Genomic DNA, 26,589 nt, shown 5'->3' with positions numbered 1-26,589 from the left:
GCTGCCACAACTCAACAGCCCAGTCCTTGGTCCCCGCTTGGGTGCGATGAGGATGAGGGTGGAAGGGCTCTGAGTTTCTAAGAAAGAAGAACGAAATATGAAAGCGAGGAGCAAGCGTTTTTAATGGGAAGCTTGCCCAGCAGGTCAAGTGTCACCAGCGACCTTGGGGCCTGAGCAGCCCGACATGGCGCTAAGGAGGTTTCTCATGGGGGTGTTTGAGTTGTGCCCCTCTAGGTAAACCCCAGGTCAGGGCTAGCGACCTGCCAACCCCCACCCTCCCACCACCTGCCAGACACCCACACTGGGCCGGATCCCTGCTGAGGTCCCTGTCTCAAAGGTTTCAGGTCAACTTGGGGACCTGGGAAAATAAACATGGCACAACAAAGCGACAGTCGCCAGGTGTGATTGATGAGCTGCTGCAACTTCAGTATTCAGGGATTAAAAGACAGTAAAATGGGATGTGTGTGCCTCAGAGAAAGACTTTGGGTGGTAAACAAGGTTGTCCAGAAGTGGAAAGAGGGGTGATTCCCAGAAGTGGGGTGATGCCTCCTTTCACATGAGAGAAACTTCATATAGAAAAGCTTGAGACCTGCCCTAATTGCTCAGCATTCCTCCAAAGCTTTTGTTTTTCAATCCACTTTAGGTCTGGATCTTCTTGAAGAAAATTAATTTTAAGAAATATTTCGATCATTTTAAACAGATTTAATGACCACCCCCGTTGGCTGGTTGCGCATCCCAGGCTGGTTTATAAGCTTGTGGGGGACACATGTAGATGAACTGGGGATGGAACGATGTGTGGGATAAGTCAGAAGGGGAGGGGCCACCCGTGCTCCTGTCTTTGTGTCCTTCAGGGCGTCTCATCCTGGCTGTGTCAGAACCGCCTGGGGGGCTTTCAGGGGTGCGAACGCCGGGCCCACTCGCAGACGCAGAGTCATGGGTCTGGGGCGGGCCCAGGCATCTGAGGTTTTCAAAGCCCCTGGTGCTTTCTAGGGTGCAGCCGGGGGCTGAGAGCTCCTGGGGGAGCCACGGGCCGCCCTCTGCGGCTGTGTCTCAGACCTTCTCCTCAGCGGGTCGCTTCCGTCTCCCCGCAGAACCAGCCCTCCTCCCTGGCCATGCTGGACCTTCTGCGCGTGGCTCGGGACATCGCCTGCGGCTGCCAGTACTTGGAGGAAAACCACTTCATCCACCGGTGAGTGAGCGGCCTGCTGACCCCTCCGCCTCTGACCGCACCTTCTCGCCTCCAAGATCCGTTTCTTGAATGGCTCAGAGTCCTTTGTCCACGAGTGATGGTTTCATTCAGCCGGGCTCCATCCGCCCCATGTGTGAATGGGTGGCACAACATGCCGGTACCAGGGCTGGAGAGCGGCACGGATGACCCCTGACCTCTGCGTGTGTCTAGAAGGTTCAAGTCCTAGGAGCTCGTATTTTTGCAGTACTTGAAGATGAGTAACCTGGAGGCAAGGACCCTGCTTCCCCTTTTCTTTGTTTCGCATGGGCAGACCCCGGGAATCAAACCTAGGTCTCTGGCATAGCCACCGTGGCCCACCCTCGCCTTCATTTCCGTATCCCAGGCATAAACACTCTGAAGCAAAGCATAATGATTATCTTCTTTTCTTCTGTACTCCCTTCTTCTGCCACCTCTGAACCCTGTGTTTAAACGTTGCGCCGATCCCATGCCCACAGCTGATGCTGTAGATTACACGTATTTCTTTCTTTGTGGATGTTTACAGTCTTAGCTGGCTGCCTGATTCTGAAACCTGAAAGCAAAAATAGATTATTAGGTTCTTTGCAAAGCTCTGCCTGATGTTTTGCTTCTCATTTAGTCAGTAATAACCTGATTAACTCATCCTCAAAGAGCATAAGGTATGATCATAGTAATCAGAATATTACAGTCCAAAGTAGAAAACAAGAGATACTAGAGAAGTTTAGAAATAAAAAAGCACGTACGTCGATAAGCTATGTTTTCCCACTCATAAAAATGGGGAAACTGAAGATCAGGAAATGCACTTGTCCAAGTTCCTAAAGTCATTCCTAAAACAAGGCAATAAACTTTATCCAGTTACTGTCATCCCGTCATCTCAGTTTTCAATTCTTCCTCCTTGAAGAAGATTCTAAATCTTTCCAATTGGAGGATCCTTCTGCTTTATGGAAGCAAATAGGAACAGGACAGTCCTTTGTATCCTCACCCAAAGCTGCACCGTTTCCTGCAGAGTGGGCCCGTCCTGATGTCGCTGCTCTGGCCCCTTGAGCGTACTCAGAATTCTCCATTTAACTCCATTTCCCATTTCCTGGGCTTCATTGTGGCTCAGTCATCACAAGGCTTCCGGAGTCCAGCCTTGTCACATGCCCGTCTTCCCGTCTTTGTCCCCTTAACCTGGCCTCATCGGAGAGCACCTGTGCACTCACCTGGTGACCTGAGATGTGTCCCTTTGCTGCCCACTGAGTCCGTTTGTGCTTTTAGAAGTCTCCACCCACACCAGTCCCCACGGCACACACATTCTCTGGCCGAGGGATCATATCCATCTTTCCTCTGACACTTTGAAGTCTGCTTTCTTTAAGGCATGATACATTTTGACAACACCCAGTACTTTGTTCTTATAGATGATAACAGGATCGCAGTCTCTCAAGATTCCTATCGCTTCTACATCCCCAAATAGTTACTAAAGGTCCAAATGAGATCCCAGAGTAATAGCTTGTTCTTTTTATCTTCTTTGAAGAAATGAAATTGTCAAAGATCAAATCAAGAATGTATCAGATGATCTGCTTTGAGCACAAGGACACTTCTAGCAGAAATTGTCCATCTCAAACAAGGCTTTTTCTTCTGGGGTAATTCGGTGATTTGAATTAGGAAAGCATCTTTTTACATCTATAACTGACTTGGCAGTATATGGCCTACTTCTCCAAATGTGTTACTTCTAATGCTCTCTCTCTGTCTCCACCCTATTTCTATACTTCAGGTACGTGGACTTCCATACATGCACACCTCCTAAATTCAGTGCTGCTCTCTCCCCTGACCCCCACACACCTATTTCTTTTTATTAGATCTGTTTCCTTTGGACATGGTTTATTGCCATTTCAAATATAATGGGTCATTCTACCAATTCTTGTGTGTTCCATGAGATTATATTTACTTTCTTCTATTAACTTCGAGTTCACTCTTTTAAACAACCATACCATATACATCAGCATAAAGACCTTTCCAGAATCATAAATCTTGTTCCTGGTCTACTTCACTGTATTTCTCTTAAGAATTGATAGCTATATATCCTATTATTTTCCCCATTTTTTATGTCATACATGCCATATTTTATAGGTTTATTGGAGCATTTCATGCACTGTTGCCCCTCAAAATTCAATTTAAACCTTCCTGATTGAGTTGTTGATATTAGCAGTTCTGTCTCCTACTCTTGGCCCATTGTTCTCATATCCTAAGCCATGATCCCCAAGGCAAATCCTTTTCTTAAATATGATCTTAACAGTCAGTTGTTTATTTTCCATATTCTTCTTTATTAACCAAACATCAATGCCTTTGTGAAATCCACTGGAAATATGAAAGGATCTCCTATGTTTCTCTTCCCAGGGCTTTAATATTAATAGAGATCCACTCCAGATTTCTTTTGGCTGCACCTTTCACTTTCAAATGTGCGTCAGAGATGGGTGAGCAGCAAGAAGCTGATGAGTCTTGGAAGGCTTCTGATCATGCCTTAGAGGCACCTACAGGGAGCTAGGCCGTCTGGGGTATTACAACAAAGAAGACAAGTTTCATAACTTGAAAGAACTGATTTTTCAGACAGATAACAGTGATGTATGCAGCTGAATAAAGGCTTTAGATGAAATCATGGATGTATGAAACAGAATGGCTTATTTAAAAAAAAAAAAACTAGAAATAATTAGAGAATACCTTCACTTACTTGATAACAGGCTATTCCAAAACACTTCCTCTAACAAGAGGCAGAAACCAACCAGCAGTACGCGCAAAACAGTAGCTGAAGGCTCAATGGCATGTCTTATCTCCTGCTTTTAACTTAATATTTTTAATAAAATGAGGTATTGTGTGAATTAGATATGAATCACTTACAACAATGCTTAGCACATAGTAAAAGGCCAATAAACTCCAGGGCCTATTTTAGTTGTTTTCATTACAATTATCCCATTAAATACTTTCAATCATTTCTAATTCTTTTTTACCTTTCTGCTATTGCTGAGACTTCGAATTGGTATAGTGGTTTCTTTCATACACAAGTCAAAATAATGTAGGAGATAAAGAGCAGAGGAGGGAGGCATCTGAGCTTCAGATTGAAGATGTTATAGATACAATATCTGTGGATAAATGGGCATATTTGTTTTCTTCTTTCCATCTCCCCAGGGACATTGCTGCCAGGAACTGCCTCTTGACCTGTCCAGGTCCTGGAAGAGTGGCCAAGATTGGAGACTTCGGAATGGCCCGAGATATCTATAGGTGAGTAAAGACAGCCCCTACCTATCAAAGCCTGTCCTCAACCTCTTCTCAGGTGAATGGCAACTGGCTGCTTGTCATTTCTGGGCACCTTGTCAATTTTCCATGTAAAGTTTTATTAAATTCCTTCTTAGACACTTGCTTGAAGGTCTAATGCTAGGACCATACTGCCTGCAATTATTGACACCAATTGGGTTGTTCTTCTGATTCCAAACTCCTCAAACTCTCATGTCGTGAGACAGAGTACCTTCAATACTTGATACAGAAACAGCTGTTAAGTGAACTTTACCTCGCTCCCTCTCCTTAATACCTATAGTAGGAATACTAAAAGGAATACTGAAAGTCTATAGCTGCCATCACCCCAGGCAAGAACACTCCAGAACTGACAAAATACTGGGCCGAACTATTGGTCTTCTTTACTCACACCAGGACACCCAAGAATGTAGTTCAAAAGCCCATAGGTATTTAGTTCAGCTTCCTTTCTGTGTCCCCATCAGATTCCCAAGATTGTATTTATAAAACCTCTACCCCAACTTATCTCCCTCTTCTCTTCTCAAGCCCTCATTTCTTTTTATTTTTTTTCTAAAATCTACAACAGTGACTTGATCCCTGAGCTGAACAAGACACTCCTCTGCATTGCCATCACTTATCCCTTCCCTTCCTCAGTGGGGTAGAATGAGGACAGATGGCCATATAGAGCTTTAAGTCTTTGGAGAATAAGTGAGTTTAGACCAAACACCTCTCAGGGACTTCATCAAAACTGGTAACAGTTCCAGCAGGGGTGAAAAAGCTGATTCATCGCATTACCACGGTAGCAATACATGGAATCTCATGAGTTAGTAATGTTTTCAACTAGTCATCTACCACTGGTATCCATCACATTACTTTACATGCTTCACTTTACCTTCTTCTTCAATCCAGAGAGTCTCGCATTCTTTCCTCTCCCTTCTTAGAATACTCCTGGGATTGCCTATTATTTAAGAACCAAAATGCAGCAGCATAGCTTATCAAGCCTCCTCGAACTGGTTTCTCCTTTCCAGTGTCACCTCTGACAACTCCCAACTCTAGACTTCAAACACCCCAAATCCCCTGCATACCTCACCATTCCTCATATGTCCCATGCAATTTCATATCTGGAATGGTCTTCCAGAGAATACTTCTTCACCACTCAACTCAATCAGTCTCCCTCTCCTCCTACCATGGATAGAACAAATCAGTTCTTCATTTGCACCTTGAACTTTGCACATATCTGAATTTAGGTGTCATTTTGTACTGTAATTGTTTATCTATGTTTCTTCTACTAAATGGTATCCTTAGAATGGAGAGACTATGACTTATTTATGTGCTGAGCATATAGGAAAGTATCTGATATATACTAAATACTCAATACATGTTTATTGAAGCCATTAATTAATGTAGGCAGCTGGCTGAAGCTGCCTCCTAGAATATACCCAGATAGGGAAACTCAGGGCTAGGCATGGAGTTGGCTAAAAATGTAGATGAGTCAATTTAATAGTTTTTATCAGTGATGTCATTGATACAACTGATTATTTGTTGAGTACCTATATTGACCAAGACACTGTAGAGTGCATGGAGAACCCCAAAACTAGACCCAAGCCCTGTCTCCATGCTCCTAGTTTGAATCTACCATTACTGTGGATTATCAGGAACAGGTTGTACTTAGAAGGTGGGAATAATGTTAGTTATAATAAAACCCAACAGGGAAATCTAACATCTGCTAGTGAGTATTTTATTCATTGCATAGATCTTTTCTTTCATGCCTTTTTTGGGCTATTTTGTTTCCTATTACATGATACCAACAACCTTAACTGAATGATCTGTGTTCCCCTGCCCACCTCCTGAACTCCAATAACACCTCGTTCATTTCAGTCCTTTAATGAGTAGACTACATCATCATCACTTTCTCAAGTTGCCTGGCAGGTCTTCTGCTCAGTGCCATCTCTGGAACAAAGTTTGGTTTTCCTCTTCTTGCCCACAGAGCCAGTTACTACCGAAAGGGAGGATGTGCAATGCTGCCAGTTAAATGGATGCCCCCGGAGGCCTTCATGGAAGGAATATTCACTTCTAAAACAGATACATGGTGAGTCTTCCTGATACCTTCCTCCAGGTATCACTGCCAGCCTTAAGTAGTAATCTTGGCCCAAATGATTCCACACTCGTCAGGGGAGCTGTGTGTTACTGGAGAATGGGAAGGGGGAGAAAAGAACCAATATACAACAGTGGCTCTCAAACTGTGGTGCATATCAGAGTCACTGGGAGGGGTTGTTAAAACACAAATAATGGAGCTCCCTCAACCAGAGTTTCTGATTCAGAAGGTTTGGGGTCAGGCTGAGAGTCTGCATTTCTAACAAGACCCCAAGTGATGCTGACACTGCTGGCCCAGGGACCGTATGCTGAGAACCACTGTCTGTAAGAAAGGTCTCAGACTGTACAGTACACAAACAGCGCCATTTGGAGCAGAGTGACTCAGAGCACTTCACCTGATGTGGAGAGTCTACATATCAGTTATTCAAGACCCTGAAATCAACAGTGCTGATAGAAGAGAGGTAAACATGAGGAGGCAGTGAGGAGGGAGGAGGTGAAATGACTGACCCAAAGTGGTAAGGGCAGGGTCAGACAGCCTGGCAGAGCTGACTCTACAGGGACAGAGAAGGGAGATGCTAGGGACCTAGAGAGCTACAAGTGCAGTCCATAGAAAGACCATCTCCCAGGCTATTTTCTAACAACTCGCCCATGCATAGTTTTATTCAACCAACATTGGGCATATGTCAAGCAAGGTTGGGCACTTACTATATGTAAGGCAGGGTTCTGGGTGTTAAGGATTCAGCCCTGAATAAGACAAAGTCTCTGCCACTGGGAAACTTACATTAAATTCAGGGGGACAGACAATAAACAAGTAAAAAATAACACTGCCTTCCCATAAGGCCGGAGCAGTGGACTTACATGGAGGCCATTCATTCAAGTAGAAACCTGACCCCTGGGCCCCACAGGCCACAAGAGCACATATAAAAAATAATAATAAGTATACAAACAATTATCTGTAATACCTGAATAAAGTTAGAAATCATTAACAAAATTCCAAAATTTAAAAATTTACTTCTGGTCTTGAATTTTTAAGTGAAAGATTGAACCTATGCTCCCTCCAAAAATGCATCACAGATATACAATAGTAAAAAGAGCCTTTTTGATTGCATAAAAAAATCAGAAGGTCAAAGATAAAAACAATGACAAAATTTCAGAAACGGGAAAATTTATGGACTATTGGTACCTTACTTAGGAGGCCAGATGACTGATATCAAACTAACAGCTGAAGTCCAGATGTGGGCTAATTCACTCTGCCTTACAGCCCCAGAAATGCCCAGGAATGGAAGGTACAAGTACCTATGAAAGTAAGGCCATAGCAAACAGGAAACTCAGTTAAAAATCTAAGAAACTAGACCCTCTGGCCAGTACTTACCCTCCCTAAAGCTTGGTAACTGTCCATTCCCACCATCAGCATAGGACCTGGGGTTTCCTCACTGAAGAGACTGAACTAAGGTTTTTCTGTCTTGGAGACATTCGGTATCATCAAGAATGGGAACTCTACTCTAAGCAGGGATAGTTTTTAAATGCTCACCCATTTGTAATGGGTTGGATTGTGAACTCCAGTTGGCACATGTTCTTGTTCTTAGTCCACTTTCTTGTGGGTATGGACCAATTATAAATAGTATCTCTTGAAGACGTTACTTCAGTTAAGATGTGGCAAAACAGTATCCGGTTGGGCTTTAATCTGGATTATTGGAGTCTTTTATAAGCAGAGTAGCATTCAGTCCTAGAGTGAGAAAGACACAGGAAGCAGCTGGAACTTAATGGAACCTGGAGCAGAAAGGAGAAGTTATTATGTGCATTCTACGTGACAGAAAAGCTGGGGACCAGTACAGCGCACTCAACCAAGAAGGCAGGACACCAAGAAGGCCTCTGCTCTAAGGTGTTCATACCCTGAACAACTAGTAAAAACTGTCAGAGCCATCTTCCTCAGAACTCCAGAAAACATTTAAGGGTTGCATTAACAGGGCAGGTGCCAAATCAAGAAAACACAGCTTTAAAAATGTTAGAAGACTGTAGTGCCCTTGATGGCCCTTCCCCTACCCCTCTGTGACACAACATGGAGTCAGCCTGTGCTCCTATTTTGGGTCCCTGTCCCTGTTACTGAGGGAGGAGAGTAAACCCTATGTGCATACTGCATTGCCTGTATATAGGTGGCAATCTAGTGGGTGGCAGCCTGAAATACTAAACCAGAAGCTCCTCTCTGGCTTGCCTTCCCAGGAGGCAGAAGCAGCTTGCAGACAGCTTTAGCAGTGTAAGAAATAAAAGTCAAAGCAGCTAGGGCACAGGATTACCTGCTTTATGTCATACCATTGAGCACTCATGAAGGGGAGAAAGTCTACTTCATAGGGAGGAAGCATTGTAAATCGTGTAAAGAAGCAAATACTTAAGGCCACAAGCCACACAAGCTCAGTACAAGACCAGGGCTCAGAAAAGATAGAGAGGTCCTTGCACTTCACACTTGCCACAGGCTGATCTTCATGATAGGAGTGCTAAACTCTGAAGAAGAACACCACCCAATGCAAAATCAATGTGCAAAGACTGTAAAAGATGTTTGTTGCATTGCTTGCTTTGTTTTTGCTACCTTCTGAAACTTGAGGAAATCACTATCCTATCACTAACTGGATTCAAACAAGAAACAGACAGCTTATGGACTAAAACCCAGAGTTAACAGTTTAAAATGTAAAAATATACAATATGAAGCAAAATATTACAAGAATTACAAGACAAAGAAGCCAGAAATTTTTCCTCTTCTTTTCCATCCATTGGAACAAGATAAAAATCCAGAAACAATGAATGAAGGAGACTAGTCATTAGATATATAGTCGTTAGATATCATTTAAAGAATTTAAATAAATTCTTTAAAAAAAATTTTAAAGAATGATCTTCAGTATACTCAAGGAGATAAAACGAAGAGAAAGATCTAAAGGATATCAGGGAAACAATGTATGAACAATAAGAGAATCTTCATAAAGAGATAGAAATTTTAAAAAGAACCAAACAGAAATACTGGAATTCAAGACCACAGTAACTGAAAGAAAAAATTCCCTAGGAGGTTTCAACAGAAGATTGGAGCTAGCTAAAGAATCAGTGAACTCAAAGACAAGAAAATTGAAATGATTCAGGATAAGGATCAGAGACAAAAAAGAAGGATAAAAAGTGAACAGAGCCTAAGAGACTTGTAGGACACCATCAGGTTTACCAATATATGCTTTGTTGGAATGTCAGAAGATGAAAGGGAGAAAGTAGCAGAAGGAATGTTCAAAGAAATTATGGCAGGGAACTTCCCAAACTTAAGGAAAGACATAATTATGCACATTCAAGATACCCATTAAATCTCAGACAAGAAAGACTCAGAGAGAACCATACCTAGACACAGTAGACAACCTGTCAAATTCCAGGGACAAGGAGTTCTAAAAGCTGCAAGTGAAAATCAATGTGTTATATACAAGGTAGTCCCGATAAGATTATGTCAATTTCTCATCAAAAACTATGGAGGCAAGAAGGCAGTGGGACAAAATATTTAAAGTGCTAAAAGAAAACAATTGCCAAACAAGTATTTTACATCCAGCATGACTGTCTTTCAAAAATGAGGGTAAGAAGATAATATCATCAACATGGTGATATAAGACATCCTGTGAAAAATCCTCCCCAAAGATTCAGAAAATAAAAGGACAAATCCCACTTGCCTAGAACTCTAGAATATAATAGAAACTGGCAAGAACGGGGGAAAATTCAACTTCCCCAAGTTGAATTCTTGATATTCTTACAAGCAGTGAAGCTAACCAAAGCTATAGGCTGAGCCCTCAGTCTTGGGGTTTGTTCATATGAAACTTAACCCCACAAAGGATAGGTCAAGCCTACTTAAAATTAGGCCTAAGAGTCACCCCCAAGAGAGCCTCTTTTGTTGCTCAGATGTGGCCTCTCTTTCCAGCCAAAAAAAAAATAGAGACTGGAGAAGAACTCCACAATCACTGAATTGAGGAAAGAGAAAAATATCAGGTAGGAAATTTCTGTCCCAGACCTGCCAGTCTTCTTCTCTACCCTCACTTAGTCCCACACAGCTTGAAATTGCTCAGAGGCAGCAGCCTGAATTCCTCCCTCCCAGTGGGGATAGACTATGAAACTACTTAGCAGTGAGTTAGAACCCCAAGCATATGCAGACACAAGGACACAAGGACCCAAGTCCACAGAGACCCAGGGTGGAACAAAAGCTGCTAGGGGTGCTAAATGCACTCAGGTCCATGGGTAGAATGGTGGCTGCCAAGTGGTGCATTAACTCAATCCAGCTACAGTAAGCTTGACCACCTAAACATAAAACTAATTTTTCTGGATTGACCCACCTTTTTGGACTGACTCCACCTGACCCCCCAGGGCAGAATCCCCTAACAGGGAAGAAAACAGAGGCAAAAATGCATCACAGAAAAAAAGGGGTGGGGAGAGAGTGTTGAACTGAACTGCTGCAACAGAGGAGGGTCCCAGAACTGAAAAGGGAAAATAAAAGGGTGAGGGAGAGGATTTAGACTAACTGCAGGAGCTGGGAAGAAAATCCTGCATGTGCGCGCGCACACACACACACACACACACACACACACACACACACACACACACACAAAATAAAAAAAAATAGTAAAAACAGAGCAGAACAGGACTCTTGGAGAAGGATCAGAGAGGAAAGGAAGCATTCTCCTGAAGGTGAAACAATTACACAAAAAGCTCAATCTTAAAAATTGTACCATATATCCAGTGCAAAAATCAGATTAAGAAGAAATGAGAAAATCTGCTCAGTTAAACTTGGTCTATGCAAAAGGTCCAGAATAAGTTGGATCAAGCATCAAAGAAGAGCCTTAACACAAAGCCAATCAATAATAAAACCCTAGACAAGAGGGAGAAACTGATCAACAGAGTTACATCATGAAGATAATCAGATGCCCAGATGTCAGAAAAAAATTACAAGCCATACTAAGAAACAGGATAATATGGCTCAGTCAAAAGAACAAATTAAAACTTCATAAAAGACAGAATTTGTAACAACTAATCAAAGATGTTTAAATAACTCTCCTAAATTAATTCAAAGAGATAAAGAAAAATATGGCTAAAGAGATGAAGAATATTAAGAAAGAAATGTGTGAGATGAAGAATTTGAGGGTGGGTACTGGTGGTGCAGTGGCAGAGTTCTCGCCTGCCATGCCAGAGACTAGGGTTCAATTCTTGGTGCCTGCCCATGCAAAAAAAAAAAAAAGAAGAAGAAGAAGAATTGTAACAAATGTTAACAAATGCTAAAATTAGGGGTAACTGATTGTGGGGTACATGGGAATTATCTGTGCTATCCTCACAATTTTTCTGTAAATCTAAAACTGCTGTAAAAATCAAAGTCTTTTTAAAAATATGATGATAGAAATATAAAAGCCAATATAAAGGTTAGAAGATTAACTCTTCTAGAAAATAAGGCAACCATATTAAAGAGATCAGATATAGGAAAGAAAAGATAAGAAAAGTAAGAGGATTAGACCAATAAATCCAATTAGCTTAGAAGTAGGAGCCCCAGAAAGAATGAACATGAAGGGAAATGAAGAGAATAAAATTAACAAAGAAATGATTCAAGATTTCCCAGAATGGAAGAAGATAAGTTTTCAGAATGAAATCATCCACAAAGTACCAAGCCCCATGGATATAAAGAGCCACATAAGAGCACATCATGGAATTTCAGAACCATGGTGACAAAGTAAACATTCTGCAAGCTTCCAAGGAGAAAAATATAATTAATTAATTAATTAATTAATAGTAAAACTGGCCAAGGATAGAAGATATGGAATCCAACTGGCATTGAATTTCTCAAAAGCAATGCAAAAAACACAAGACAATGGAATGTCCTCAAAATTCTGAAAGCCCTGCATTGACATAATGTCTTAAGACAGTGGAACCATGATAAACAGAGTCCCTTTCCAGACCCATGTTCGATAATGTGAGCCAGAAGCCTTGGTTGGTTTAAGCCCCTGAAATTTGGTTTAACCTAAGTGTGGTCCGTGGATCAGCTCCATCAGCATCATCTGGGAACTTATTAAAAAGTTCAGGCCTTACCTCATACCTAATGAAACAGAAATTCTAAGAGCAGGGCCCAAAAATCTGGGGTTTAACAAGCCCTCCAGGTGATTCTGATGTGCACAAAGTTAGAGAACTACTGACCCAACCTATTCACATACAGAGAGTACTTTAAGTAATACTGGACTGTTCTGAAGACATATATTCCTTATGACTCAGCAGTCCTACTTCTATATGTCTGCATTAGGCAGAGTGTGACACAGACAGACTTGGGAAAGGATGTTTGTTTGCAGCATTGTTTATAATAGGGAAAAAGCAGAAACAGCCTAACTGTTCCTCAAATGGAGTATGGGAAAAATAAAGTGTGGTTTATTCATAATTGTGGAAAATATGACAAAAGAATGCACTAAACCTACATGCATTAACATGGATACATCTCAAAACCAATGTTTGGTGGGAAAAAATGCAAAAAGGATATATAAAGTAGAATATAATTTACAATACAAAATTATAGTTTAGATTCTTATTATTTGTGCTTTCAACTATTGTAAAATTATGCAAAAACATACATGGGAATGATACATTCTAACTTCAGTAGAGGGGAAGGGGGGAAGCAAGAAGTAATGAAGGGTAGGGCTTATCTGTACCTGTATTCTATTTCTTCAAAAAGAGAGGCACAACTGACACAAATAAGGCCAAATATTAACACCTAGATACATAGGTGTATTCCATGTTACTCTCTTTTTTAGGGGGGTGCATTTTATGAGCCATTTACTCCCTGGGTATCTTTACTTCTAAAAATTTAAATTGTTTCATAATTAAAACACTTAAAGAAACAAAGAGCATAATTTCAGATATGAATAAATGCTATGAAAGTGAAAAAGCAGAGAGAAGAGATAAAGAGTGGGGTTAGGGGAGGGATATATTTTAGCCTTCCATCTTTTGGTCTGGAAGGCTCCTTGGAGAAGGCAGTGCTTCAACACATGAATGACAGAAAGAGTGAACCATGTATAAATCTGAGAGAAAGGATTTTCAGGCAGAGAGAAAATTGAGTGGATAGGACCAGAGGAAGGAATAAGATTATATTGTTTGAACAAATGGCTGGACCTGTGTGAGCAAGTGCAGATGAGACAGAAGAGGCAGGCAAGAACAGAAAGTGGAAGGTCTGGGGACCCAGGTGAAGGATGTCAATTCTATCCTAAGGACAAGGAGATGGAGATAGAGGGCTGTAAACAGGAGTGTAACATCATCTTTGTTCCTAAAAGATTACTCTGGCTGTCACTGAAAATGGGCAGAGGTGGAAAAGAGGGACTAGTCAGGAAAAAAATGCACATTTCTAGGTGAGAAATGAGAGGGGCTTGGCTTCATGGTAGCAATGAAAGTAATGGAAAATGGTCCATTTCAAGATATACCTTGAAAGTAGAGTTAACAGGGCTTGCTCAAGGATGAGTGTGGGAAAATGTGGAACCAAGGACAGCTCCCATGCTGCGGACTGAGCAAAAAGATGAATGATGGTGTCGCTGAGCTGTGAAAGAATGGAAGAGGACATGGCTTGGGTGCAGAAAGAGATCTTCCTGGACATACTAACTTTGTTTTGCCTATAAGCAGGCAGGTGGAGATGTTGAGTAAGCACTTGATACATGAGTCTGAAGCTCACAGAGGAACTGCAAGAGACAGGGGCAGTCTCCAGGGCAGCTAGTAAATAGCCAGAAACTGTTTGGAACAACTCAACTGTTTGGAGGACTGCTGTGACCAGACACACCATCCACCAGTCTGGAATGCGTGGAAGAGCCTAGATAACAGTGCAGAACTGTAAGTCAAGTCTCCCAAACTGTGGAGGTGGTGCCCTCCCTCCCCACAGGCATGGCAAGGCTATATCAAAGTCATGTGCCTGTGTGAAAAAGAAGCAGTCTCTATTAAGACCAAGGGAAGGAAAGCTCAAGCAAGCTCAAATACAGAGTTAATTAACAAATTTGGACTGCTCCAGGGCAAGCAAAAAAGGAACCCAGAGGTCTCACCCTGCAGAGAGGAGGCAGAACAGACAAATAAAAGAGCAAGAGGTGCTTTTAGAGTTGGCCAAGCTCACAATAATGGAAAAGGGCTGTGCCCCCAAGAAAATGGGTCCATAGAGAAAAGTAACACCCCCGTACCCTGATTGGTAAACCAGGAAGCTGGGGACTGCCTCTGAAAGTGATTTCTTTTTCCTCTTCTTTTAACTTTGTAGCATCAATTAAAGAAAGCTCCAGGCATTTTCAATTGTCAGTACTACTCCAGGCAAAGGCAGAGTTAAGTGATGAATAACTAGTCAGGTCAAGGAGATAATTCCCTAAAGGGAATTATCCCCCCAAAAAGGGAGAGGTAGGACCCTGCACAAGTGGTCTCATTCAGAGAATTCAGACTCCAGAAGCTAGAAAACAGAAACAGCCTAGACCCACTTTCTGCCTCAGCACTTGTCTCAGCCATGACCCTGGTAGGGACAGGGTCTTCTGAGAATTAAAGGTACTGCACCACTTAACACTAGTGGGAAGCTTTGGGCTAAGGAGTGCCACCTGGCTGGGCAGGGTAGGAAAAGCACAGAATCAAGAATTTTTACAGGAAAGACCTGCTGGATCCCATCCTGAGGGAAATTTGATTCTGCTTACACCCTCTATCTGAGACCTGGCCCTGTCTTGTCTGGGAAAATCTGATTGGGGTCGATCATATCTGGGGAGAACCACCTCAAAAAACTTCCATATAGGGCGGGCCGCGGTGGCTCAGCGGGCAAAGTGCTTGCCTGCTATGCCGGAGGACCTCGGTTCGATTCCCGGCCCCAGCCCATGTAACAAAAAACGGAAAAACAAAATACAATAAAACAAGAAAATGTTTAAAAGATGTTTCCCTTTCTTCCTTCCTTCCTTCCTTCTATCCTTCTTTCCTTCTCTCTGTCTTTAAAAAAAAAAAAAAAAAAAAAAAACTTCCATATAGGCAGGGCAAGAACTAGAAAAACAAGAGCTGAAAATTTCTGATCAGTTAAACAGAAGTTATGTTAGAAGTCTAGAATAAGTTGAATTGAATGTCAAAGAACAAAGCCAACCAACAAGTAAACCCTAGGTAAAAGAGAGTAAATGACCTCCAGAATAAACAAATCAAGGAAACCAGATGCCTAAACAACAGGGAAAAAAATCGAGTCATACTAGGAACCACGAATATATGGCCCAGTCAAAGGAATACACTTCAAATGAGATCCAGAAGTTGAAACAACTCATTAAAGATGTTCAAACAAATCTTCAAAATCAAATCAATGAGTTGAAGGAAAATATGGCAAACAGATGAACAAGATAAAGAATACACTGGGTGACCATACAGAAGACCTTGAAAGCTTGAAAAAATAAATGGTAGACTTATGGGAATGAAAGGCACAAGAGATGAAAAACACAGTGGAGACAGACAACTGCAGATTTGAAGAGGCAGAAGAAAGGATCAGTGAATTAGAGGACTGGACATCTGAAATGTTACACACAAAAGAAAAGGGTCTTAGGGAACAGAATGGCAACATAAAGCACACAAATGTATGTGTTATGGGTGTTCCAGAAGGAGAAGAGAAGGGACAAGGGGCAGAAAGGATAGTGGGGGAAATAATCACTGAAAATTCCCCAATTCTTATGAAAGACATAAAATTATAGATCCAAGAAGTACAGCTTCATATCCTAAACAGAATAGATCTGAATAGTCCTACTCCAAGAAAACTTACTATCAGGTTGTCAGACATCAAGGACTAAAAGAGAATTCTGAAAGTAGCAAGAGAAAAGTGATCCAACACATACAAGGGACGCTCAATAAGACTATGTGTCAGTTTCTCAGCAGAAACCATGGATGCAAGAAAGCAGTGGTATGACATATTTAAGATACTGAAAGAGAAAAATTGCCAACCAAGAATTCTATATCCAGCAAAACTGTACTTCAAAAGTGAGGGAGAACAGTGAGTAAAAAAGTGTTTGCAAAGTCCCCTTGGGGGAACGGTGAGAAAGGAGGAAAATTCAACTTCCCCATCTAGAGAATTCCTGATATTCTTGCAACCCATGGGGACAACCAAGTCAATAGGCCAAGCCCTCAATCTTGAGATTTGTTCATATAAAACTTATCCCCATAAAGGGTAGGCTAAGCCTACTTAAAATTAGGCCTAGGAGTCACCCCCAGAGAACCTCTTTTGTTGCTCAGATATGGCCTCTCTCTCCAGCCAAGATGGCAAACAAACTCACTGCCCTCCCCCTCTCTACGTGGGACATGACTCCCAGGGGTGTTAACCTCCCGGGTAACTTGGGACAGAAATCCTAGAATGAGCTGGGACTCAGCATCAGGAATTGCGAGACCTTCTCAACTGAAAGAGGGAAGAGAGAAATGAGACAAAATAAAGTGTCATTGGCTGAGAGATTTCAAACAGAGTTGAGAGGTTATCCGGGAGGTTATTCTTACGCATTATACAGATATCCCCTTTTTAGTTTAAGGTGTATTAGAGAGGCTAGAGGGAAGTGCCTGAAACTGTAGAGCTGTGTTCCAGTAGCCATGCTTCTTGAAGATGAATGTATAATGATATAGTTTTTGTAATGTGACTGTGTGATTGTGAAAACCTTGTGTCTGATGCTCCTTCTATCTACAGTATGGACAGATGAGTAAAACATATGGGTTATAAATAAATAAATAATAGGAGGGACAAAAGTTAAAATTAAATATATATATTGGGTAAAAAAAAAAGTGAGGGAGAGTTTTAAATATTTTCGGACACACTGAGTTTGTGAACAAGAGAACTACTCTACAAGAAATACTAAAGGGGGCCACGGTGGCTCAGCAGGCAAGCATGCTCGCCTGCCATGCCAGAGGACCCGGGTTCGATTCCCGGTGCCTGCCCATGTAAAAAATAAAAAAAGAGTAAAAGAAATACTAAAGGGAGCACTACAGGCAGATAGGAAAAGACAGGAGAGAGAGGTTTGGAGAAGAGTGTGAGAATGGTTGAAAGAGTAAAGCTAGGGGTATATATAACACCAGAAGGAAACAGAGGATAAAAACTGTGACTGTATAACTTAGCAAAACCTAGAGAGACAGTGATGGTTATTAAATGTACAACATAAAGTTTTCACATGAGAGAGAACAAATGAATGTCCCCATTGCAAGATGTTGAATGGGATGGTATATGGAAAAAAACACAATCAATGCAAGCTAGGGCCTACAGTTAACAGTAACATAATATTCTTCCACTAATTGTAACAAAGGCAATATACCAAAGCTAAAGGTCAATAAGAGGAGGTATATGGTAGGGGTATGGGATTCTTGTTGTTGTTATTGTTTCTTTTTTTATTATTATTCCTTACTTTTAAACATTTTCCTCTTCTTTATGGGAGAAATGGAAATGTTCTCATATACATTGTGGTGGTGAATGTATAACTATGTGATTATACTGAGATCCATTGATTGTTTACTTAGGAGAGATTTGTGGTGTGTGAATAAAACTGTTTAAAAAATAAACAGAAAAATACACGTGCTGGAGAAGATGTGGAGGGAGAGAGATAGATACGTATTCACTGTTGGTAGGGAAGGAGAGTGATGCAGCCTCTCTGGAGGGTAGTGTGATGACTCCACAGGAGGCTAAGTTTAGGGTTACCATATGATCCTACAACCCTGTTATTAGGTATATACTTGGAAGAACTGAAAGCAGGGACATGGGTGGCCTTTTGTACACTGGTGTTTATGGTGGCCTTATTCACGATTTGCAATGGAAGGATGGGTACATCAGCTGATGAATGGAAGGGTAAACTGTGGTGTATACATACAATAGAACACTGAGTGGCTTCAAGAAGGAATGAAGTTGTGAGGCATGAAACTGGGTGAACGAACCTTGAGGATATTATGTTGAGTGAATAAGCCAGAAATAGAAAAATTATAAGGCCTCACTAATATGGAATAACTATAGAGAACAAACTCTGAGAACTGAATTTGAAAGCATAGGTTATCAGGGGATAGAATATGGGCAGAGATTGGGCAACTGACCATTAAGGAGGATGGAATGTTCAATAAGCCTTATTGTAAAGGTTCCCAGATTGTAAGCGCTTACAGCAGTCGCATCCATTCCTGAGTTTTGTTCCTTCTAAATTCTGAGATGCTGAGCAATTTGTGTATAACCTGGAAGTTCTCTGGAACTTTGGATACCTGCTTGACACCTGAGACTCAAAGTCAGAGTTCTGCAGCTCTGAAAGTTGGCATTATTCCATACAGCAACTGTTAAAGAAGGTGAAAAAGAGATCAAGACTTCAGTTAGAGATACGGATGAAACAGATGTGGTCAGGATTAAGGTAAATCAGAATATAGGGTAAAGGATGATATTGACTGTATTTTAAAATTTCAATTTCCATGTGAGACCAAAGGAAGAGATGTATATTTTGTATAAAATTTGTATTTTCTGTGGCACACTATCTAATTTAACCCATATGGTCAGTTTATTTAAACAACATAATTGCATGGAACCTAGAATAGAGAATAAGATCTTATTCTGTACCAGTTAGTGTAATACTCCAATTCATCCCAGAGTATTTAGGGTAGAAAATAAAGTATTTGCAAAGTCCCCTTGAGACACTGGAGGAAAATGTGTAAATATTAAACTTTCCCACCTGGGAAATTCCTGGTATTCTCTCAAGTATTAGAGACTCCCAATTTAATAAGCCAAGCCCTCTACCTTGGGGCTTGCCCTTATGAAACTTATTCCTACAAAGGAGAAGCTCAGCCTACTTATAATTATGCCTAAGAGTCACCCCCAGAGACCCTCTTTTGTTGTTCTGATGTGGGTCCTGTCTCTAAGCCAACTCTAAGATGAACTCACTGCCCTCCCCCCTACTCGGGATATGATTCCCAGGAGTGTAAATCTCCCTGGCAAGATGGGACAGAAATCCTGGGATAAGGTGGGACCTGGCATCAAGGGATTGAGAAAGCCTTCTTGACCAAAAGGAGGAAGGGAGAAATGAGATACAATAAAGTTTCAGTGGCTGAGAAATTTCAACAGAGCTGAGAGGCTATCTTGGAGGTTATTCTTATGCTTTATATAGATATCCCTTTTTAGTTTATGTGTAGTGGAGTGGCTGGAGTTTCAACCTGATACTGTTGAACTGTGTTCCAGCAGCCTTGATTCTTGATGGTTGTACAACTGTATAGTTTCGGGTGTGACCACGTGATTGTGAAACAGTGTTACTGATGCTCCCTTTATCCAGTGTATGGGCAGATGAATAATAAAATAAAGACAAAAATAAATAAATAATAGTGGGGATAAGAGGCATTGGATATTTGGGGTGTTTATTTATTTATTTATTTTGAGTAATGAGAATGTTCTAAACTTGATTGTGGTGATTAATGCACAATTATATGATGATACTATGAGCCACTGATTATATACTTTACTCTTTTTTTCTTTTTTCTTCTTTTACATGGGCAGGCACCAGGAATCGAACCCTGGTCCTCGGGCATGGCAGGCAAGCACTCTTACCTGCTGAGCCACTGTGGCCCGCCCTGATTATATACTTTAGATGGATTATATGCTATATGAATATATCTCAATATAAATTCATTAAAAATATATTTTAAAAAAGAGTGGCATCAGCTGATGGACATCTGCATATAATACAGTAACTTTAGGCTCCCATTTTTTCTGAGAGAATACCCTCTATCTGCCACACCTGGAGGCAATCTACTACCTCCAGTTTATGAATAAAACAAAATAAAATTTAGCTTAAAAACACTGGTAATGGTACGACGGTGGCTCAGTAGCCGAGTTCCTGACTGTCTCATCTGCCATGCCGGAGACCCAGGTTCGATTCTGGGTGCTTGCCCATGTGAAAACAACAGTTAGCACAATTGGTTTAAAAACCCTTTCATCCATTTTTGCTGTTTCTATAATTTTATACAGAACAAGTCCAGTAGTGAGAGAAACAGAATGGAGTTTTTTTAAATATTTACTTTTATTTAACTTGTATGCTTTGATGCAAAGCTTTGGGCCTTGTCGCTCCTCTTTAGGACAGTCTTATAGGTAAATAAAGAACCGCATGGCATACATAATTACCATAGGATTGGCAGATAAAATCAAAAGTGGCCAGTTTATGCTGAATTTCAGATCTACAAGAAATAGTTGAAATATGTGAGACATATTTATCTAAAAAAAAATTGCTGTTTTATATGAAATTCAAATTTAACTGGGTACCCTGTATTTGCTAAATTTGAAAATCCTACTTTCCTGAAATTATCAAAGTTCTGTGATCAACACTACTTCTTGCTTCCTTGAACTCAAAACCAAGAATATCCATTTGCAGTCTGTATACTATTTCCCTCAACACGTAACTATGATTATCATCCATCCATCCATCCATCCATCCATCCATCTACCTACCTACCTACCTATCTATCTATACCAGCATTAAATATATAGCTGTAATACACAGCACACAAGATGTGCTTCTTGGAGGGCAGGAAGGTCACCAAACCGAGAGGAACAACATATGTGCCATCTGTAGGGCGCTGTATGTGCCAGGCAGTTTTTAAGTAGTGTAATCAAGAGGTCGAATCAAGTATTCTCACACATCTTAAGTTACCTGCCTTAGCCTTCACTCTTGAAAAACATGGAAAATATCTTTGTCTAATCCTCCTCATAAGAGTCTTTGGAATTTCACCAAGGTGACGCCACTTGGTGTTCCTTAGAAGACGGGGAACAAAAGGTGACATGTGAGCAGTTGTGCTTCACGGAGCACGGCGTGGTACTGTCTCATTCTTCTAGCGTTTCTGTATTTTTAAAGCCCTCTATTGTGGAAATACGTAGAATGAAAAGAACACTAAAATTTTAAACCCTCTCTTTGGGTGTGCACGTGTGCAGGCACACGGGCGTGTACATCCAGTATCCACACCTTGACGTCCATCTCCGTGTCCTCTCCCGCCCCGCGCCAGGTCCTTTGGAGTGCTGCTGTGGGAGATCTTCTCCCTCGGATACATGCCGTACCCCAGCAAGAGCAACCAGGAGGTCCTGGAGTTCGTCACCAGTGGAGGCCGGATGGACCCACCCAAGAACTGCCCTGGGCCTGTGTAGGTCTCTCTTAGGAACATTTCTACTGGTCGCGAAGCACAGCTTTTCTTTAAAAATAAAAAATCGACAGCCACATATGCTGCTTCATTTTAGAATGCAGGGGCAGCTAGATGGCAAGTCTCATTTAGCATTCCCCAAGAGGGGACTATGGATTCCCGGGACTTTAATAAGATGGGTTTACCCGCCAGCTGCTGGAGTGTCCCCAGAAAGGGTGGCCCCTCCCCAAGCCGCCACTCCTAGGGGCCCGGGTCCCAGACTCGGTCCTGTACGCCACAGACCTTATGCCCGAGTCTCCTTTAAATATTGCCACTCCTTGGGTCTCCGCCTGTGCTGACATTCCCGCCTTCTCACCACAAGCAAGGCAGATGGGAAGTACAATTAGAACATTCTGCCCCAGAAGTGGCTTTCGTTCCAGAAAGGAACGAGAGGCGTCCTAGTGCTCTAATCCCCAGGACATCTGTGTTAATGAGTTGGGTACTCGAATACCTAACACCTGGCCATTAGTCTTTGACCCATCAACAGAGCGCAGCACCTGCCAGGTGCGGAGGCCCTAGATGCGGTGCCACCTGGTCCCATTTAGAAAAAGAGTTGGAGGTGGGGGAGGGATGTATTTTTCATACCCATGTTCATCTTGATTTTAATGCACGTATCTATTCTTTTAGGTACCGGATAATGACTCAGTGCTGGCAACATCAACCGGAAGACAGGCCCAACTTTGCCATAATTTTAGAGAGGATTGAATACTGCACCCAGGTATACATATCTTTCCTCTTGGCCAGCAGCATTTGCTCTATATGGAAAAGTCTAACTGATGATAAATACCAAAATACGAAATAAAAGTTAAACCAGTTAGGTAAGACTTATGATCATGAGAATGGGTGTTAATTAGCTATAAAGTGAAATGCTTAGTATCTCAGTCTGTAAAATAAATACTGGTAGCTGCCACTTTCTTCGCCAGCAGGTGACACAGCACCGACACTCCATAATATTGGAGTGAGAATCAATTCAGATATAGTGTTAACTAAACTCCTACTGGGTCCTTATGTTTTACTAGACAAAATGGGAGCTTCAGAGAGATACAAAACACACCTGCTCTCCGTTTACAGCTGGCTGGAGAGAGAGCACGTTAAATAATAGTATACAGTTGATAATTTATGTTACAGAGATTGAGGGAAAGTTCGAGGTAATCTGGAAAAATGGACCTATTAATAGCAGTTGCAACACATTTATGGGACACAAATTGCTTTTCATGTGCATAATCTCATTTTGTCCTCTTTGAGGTATGATATCCCCATTTTTCAGATGAGGAGTTGAAGCTTAGTTTGCCCAAGCCACACGGTTTTGTAGCAATCTGGCTGGTCCCTATGCAGATCACTCTCCCATTTCCTTCTCTAATGACTATAAATTTTTGCTTTTCCCCCTCATTTTCAGGAGACCACTAGGCCTCCTACCTCATCAAGGAAGTAGAGGCTAGCTAGTGAGAATCCTGCGACCTCCTTCTGGTCTCTGAAATGCTCTTGCATCTGCACCCACTCCCAGCCTCTTCCTCCCGGGTCAGTGGGGGTGGTGTGTCCCCTTCCCCCCCCCCCCCCCCCCAGCTCAAGGCTGACCCGTCCACCTCCATCACCCACAGCCCAATCAGGGTCTTTGCTCCTTCAGATACCCCCCCGCTTCATGGAATCTGTCTCATTTGGCTCTTGATCTGCCAGATATTTCATTCTGGGGAATGTTTTAGAAGAGATAAATCACTACCTCTCTAAATTCCCCCATCTTAATTTCAACAAGACGTATACATTTCAAACTAAAGTAGTTTCCTAGCCTCACTATTCCATCCTCACTAGTGCTTTCAGCCCCAAGGTAAGTGAATTGGCATTTATCTAGAAGGAGTTCATTTATCAAGTTATTTGGGGTTCTTTCAGAGAACTTTATGTTCAGTGACATTCTAGGTTGTTATATTGTAGTAATGGAATACTCCCGCTTAAATGTATATACTTTAGAGTGATTTTTCTCCAAAGTATTTACCATCCCTGTTAAAAGCAGGTGGTTTTATTCAAGCATATTTTAAATGACTCACTATGGAAATTAATAACAAAAAAGGAAGGGTCTAAAGAATTAAAATAAAGAAAATCAGAAAGTAGTAACCTTTTACCCTCCATGTATTATTGGTGAATAGTGTGTCTTTCTGTTAAACTCAAGGAATGGAGGTCTCCCAATTTAAGTTTTCTTCCACAAAATTTCCTTAAACCTCTTATGATTGTTTCTGTTTTTCATTACAACCTATTACTGTAAAAATGATCTAGCAAAAAATTGTTTTCATTCATAGTATTTCAAAGGGTTCCTCACATCTAAACAAGTTTAAAATGCTGCTGTATTGTGCTATGTGTCCATGCAATGATGTAATAATAATCAGACGTAACCCAAATATGATGAAAATTGGGAGGTGGCTGGAGGGGGTGGGGGGGGCAACAAACAACTAAAGCCCGTAAACGGGCATGGTGTGTGTGTCTCTCTCCCCATCTCCTCCCCGCCCCCCACTCACTTGAAACCAAACATACATTTTTTCATTTCAGTCGGGATGAATTTAGTGGAAACGAAATCATAAAAAGCAAAAACTAAAAACAAAACCAAAAAAAAAGCTGTTCATGTTCGATTTGGTCAAAGGATCACCTCCTCTGCCAGGCCTTCCCTGACCCCCTCTGCGGCCGGGCCCCCCACCCCCCAGCACACGGTTCCCTTGTCCTCTGCACTCTGCAAGGATAAGGCTGGTTTTACATTCATCCCTCACCCCCAGTGCCTAGAAACGGGTGTCCTCTCAGTAGACATCGGCTTCCTCACCTGTACAATAAATTTGGCCCGACTACCTGCATGTTACCTTCCGGATCCAAACACATTTTATCTGCGCTTCAGAGTTTTATCCAATTCGTCTCTCCCCCGCTAGGATCCGGACGTCGTCCACAGCGCTCTGCCGGTGGAGTACGGCCCCCTGATGGAGGAGGAGGAGAAGGTGCCCGCGCGGCCCGCCGACCCCCAGGCGATGCCTCCCCTCCTGGTCCCCGCGCCGCCGGCCCCGCGGGAGGAGGAGAGCGCGTGCGCCGCGCCCCCGCCGCCGCCCCCCGCCACCCCCGCCGCCGCGCGCCCAGCCCCGGCCCCCGAGGTCTCGGTGCGCGCCGAGGGCGGCCACGTCAACATGGCTTTCTCCCAGTGCCACCCCCCGTCCGAGCCGCACAAGGCGCAGGCGTCCAGAAACAAACCCACCAGCTTATGGAACCCGACGTACGGCTCGTGGTTTACCGAGAAACCCGCCCCAAAGAGCAGCGCTCCGGCCAAGAGGGAGCTGCGCGCGCGGGGAGACGCGGGGCGCGAGGGAGGCTGGACTGCGCCGGGCAGCGCGGCGCCCGCCCGGCTCCCGGGGGCCTCTGTGCTCCTAGAACCGTCGTCGCTGACTGCCACCGTGAAGGGGGTGCCCCTGTTCAGGCTGCGCCACTTCCCGTGCGGAAACGTCAACTACGGCTACCAGCAGCAGGGCTTACCCCTGGACGCCCCCGCCGCCCCCGGGCCACGGCTTTGCGACGAGGCCGCGCGGAAAAAGAAGAAGCGCGGGAGCCAGCCTGGGCCCTGAGCCCCGCGGAGCGCGTGGGGAGGCGGTGCCCCCGCCCACCGGACGCCAAATGTCACTCTTCATTTTGTGCCAACTTTTGTTTTGAAGTGCCACATTAAAAACAAAACAAAAAACCGTACTTTCAAAAATGCTTTAGAAACGTTTTGAGCATGGGTTCCTTCTCTTCTTTCCAAAGGAGAAATTCTCATACAAATGAGCGACAAACCCCCGGGCCGGTCCTGGCCGCCCGAGGTTGTTATGCATGCTTGTACACTTCCTCCTTCTGCCTTCCCTTAAAACGTGTGTGCTCTGCTTCGTGTAGTCGGAATTAGCCGCCGTGTATGTGTTAGTTGGAGTCATAGACATTTCCCTACCTTGTTGGCGTGGACGTGGACCCTTGGAGGGGAGAGAGGACAGAAATAAAAGAGTTCACTGTACTGATTCCGCATGGGGAAGGATTTTATTTATTTGGAAAAGACAAATCGTAAGACGACTAACCGAAACTTCACTTTGATGCTTTCAATTCTGCTGATTCACGTGAAGGTTGTAACACCATGGTGAAGAGTTCGGGTGGTATAGAGAAAAAGTGTAGCTATCCATCCAAAAATGAGATGCAGCCATTCAGAGAGCTTTGAGTATGAAGTGCCAGTACATCCAGAAATTCAAACATCCAGTTATTATACCTCATGCCTTAAGAACAGCCTCCTACTAAAAGTGGGAACCAGAGTGTGAGGTTTCCTACTGATTGAAAACTTAAGATTTAAATTATGAAGTACTTACTTACTTGAAGCGTCTCCATTAATTAAAACAAATCTTAATGGTTTGGACACAAAATTTTAAGCAACAGTAATACGTAGAAATTTAAAAACATATCCACTGATGGGCGTGTCGATATGTTTTAGGCCAAAAGCTTTTAACAGTTTCAGTTATGAAACCTACCAAATTAAGTGTTCCCTCTTGCAGCGATAGACCCGTCATTGGAGTAGAAGGCTCGCCAGTGACCCAAAGAAGGGCTTCTAATGTGGCGTCTCTCCTTCCAGTGTTTGCCTGGGTTTCCTTCTCCTTATTCTTGTGCTCCTAGTATGTGCGGGGACGCATACTGGCTGAAATCAGAGTATAAATTGTGTTGCTATCACGTGCAAATCGAAGCAGAATTTTTCCCCTGCACGGCAACAAGTAAAGGATTTAAGCACTTGCAGTGTTGGGGTTGACATCAGCATGTAGCAGTGGAAGTTCTGAACTTGGTTTTCACAGATGAAACTTCCTTCTATGAAACTGACTTGGGAATCTGTTAAATTT

The 26,589-nt window shown here is 42.6% G+C and overlaps 1 protein-coding gene across 1 annotated transcript in view; it reads left to right on the top strand.

Moving 5' to 3' along the window:
• The window catches only part of ALK (ALK receptor tyrosine kinase), a 219,793-nt gene extending 194,482 nt beyond the window's left edge, over positions 1 to 25,311 (top strand). Inside the window, exons 21-26 of the mRNA XM_077151697.1 lie at positions 1,092 to 1,189; positions 4,367 to 4,459; positions 6,456 to 6,557; positions 21,557 to 21,691; positions 22,355 to 22,445; positions 24,631 to 25,311. Of these exons, the coding sequence (XP_077007812.1) occupies positions 1,092 to 1,189; positions 4,367 to 4,459; positions 6,456 to 6,557; positions 21,557 to 21,691; positions 22,355 to 22,445; positions 24,631 to 25,311 (1,200 nt within the window). The remainder of the gene's footprint in view (positions 1 to 1,091; positions 1,190 to 4,366; positions 4,460 to 6,455; positions 6,558 to 21,556; positions 21,692 to 22,354; positions 22,446 to 24,630) is intronic.
• The last annotated feature ends 1,278 nt before the right edge of the window (positions 25,312 to 26,589 follow it).

The sequence above is a fragment of the Tamandua tetradactyla genome, chromosome 3, assembly GCF_023851605.1.
Source record: "Tamandua tetradactyla isolate mTamTet1 chromosome 3, mTamTet1.pri, whole genome shotgun sequence".
Taxonomy (NCBI): Eukaryota; Metazoa; Chordata; class Mammalia; order Pilosa; family Myrmecophagidae; genus Tamandua; species Tamandua tetradactyla.
Note: the sequence above shows the minus strand (reverse complement) of the source record. Positions and strands in the feature narration are given on the sequence as shown.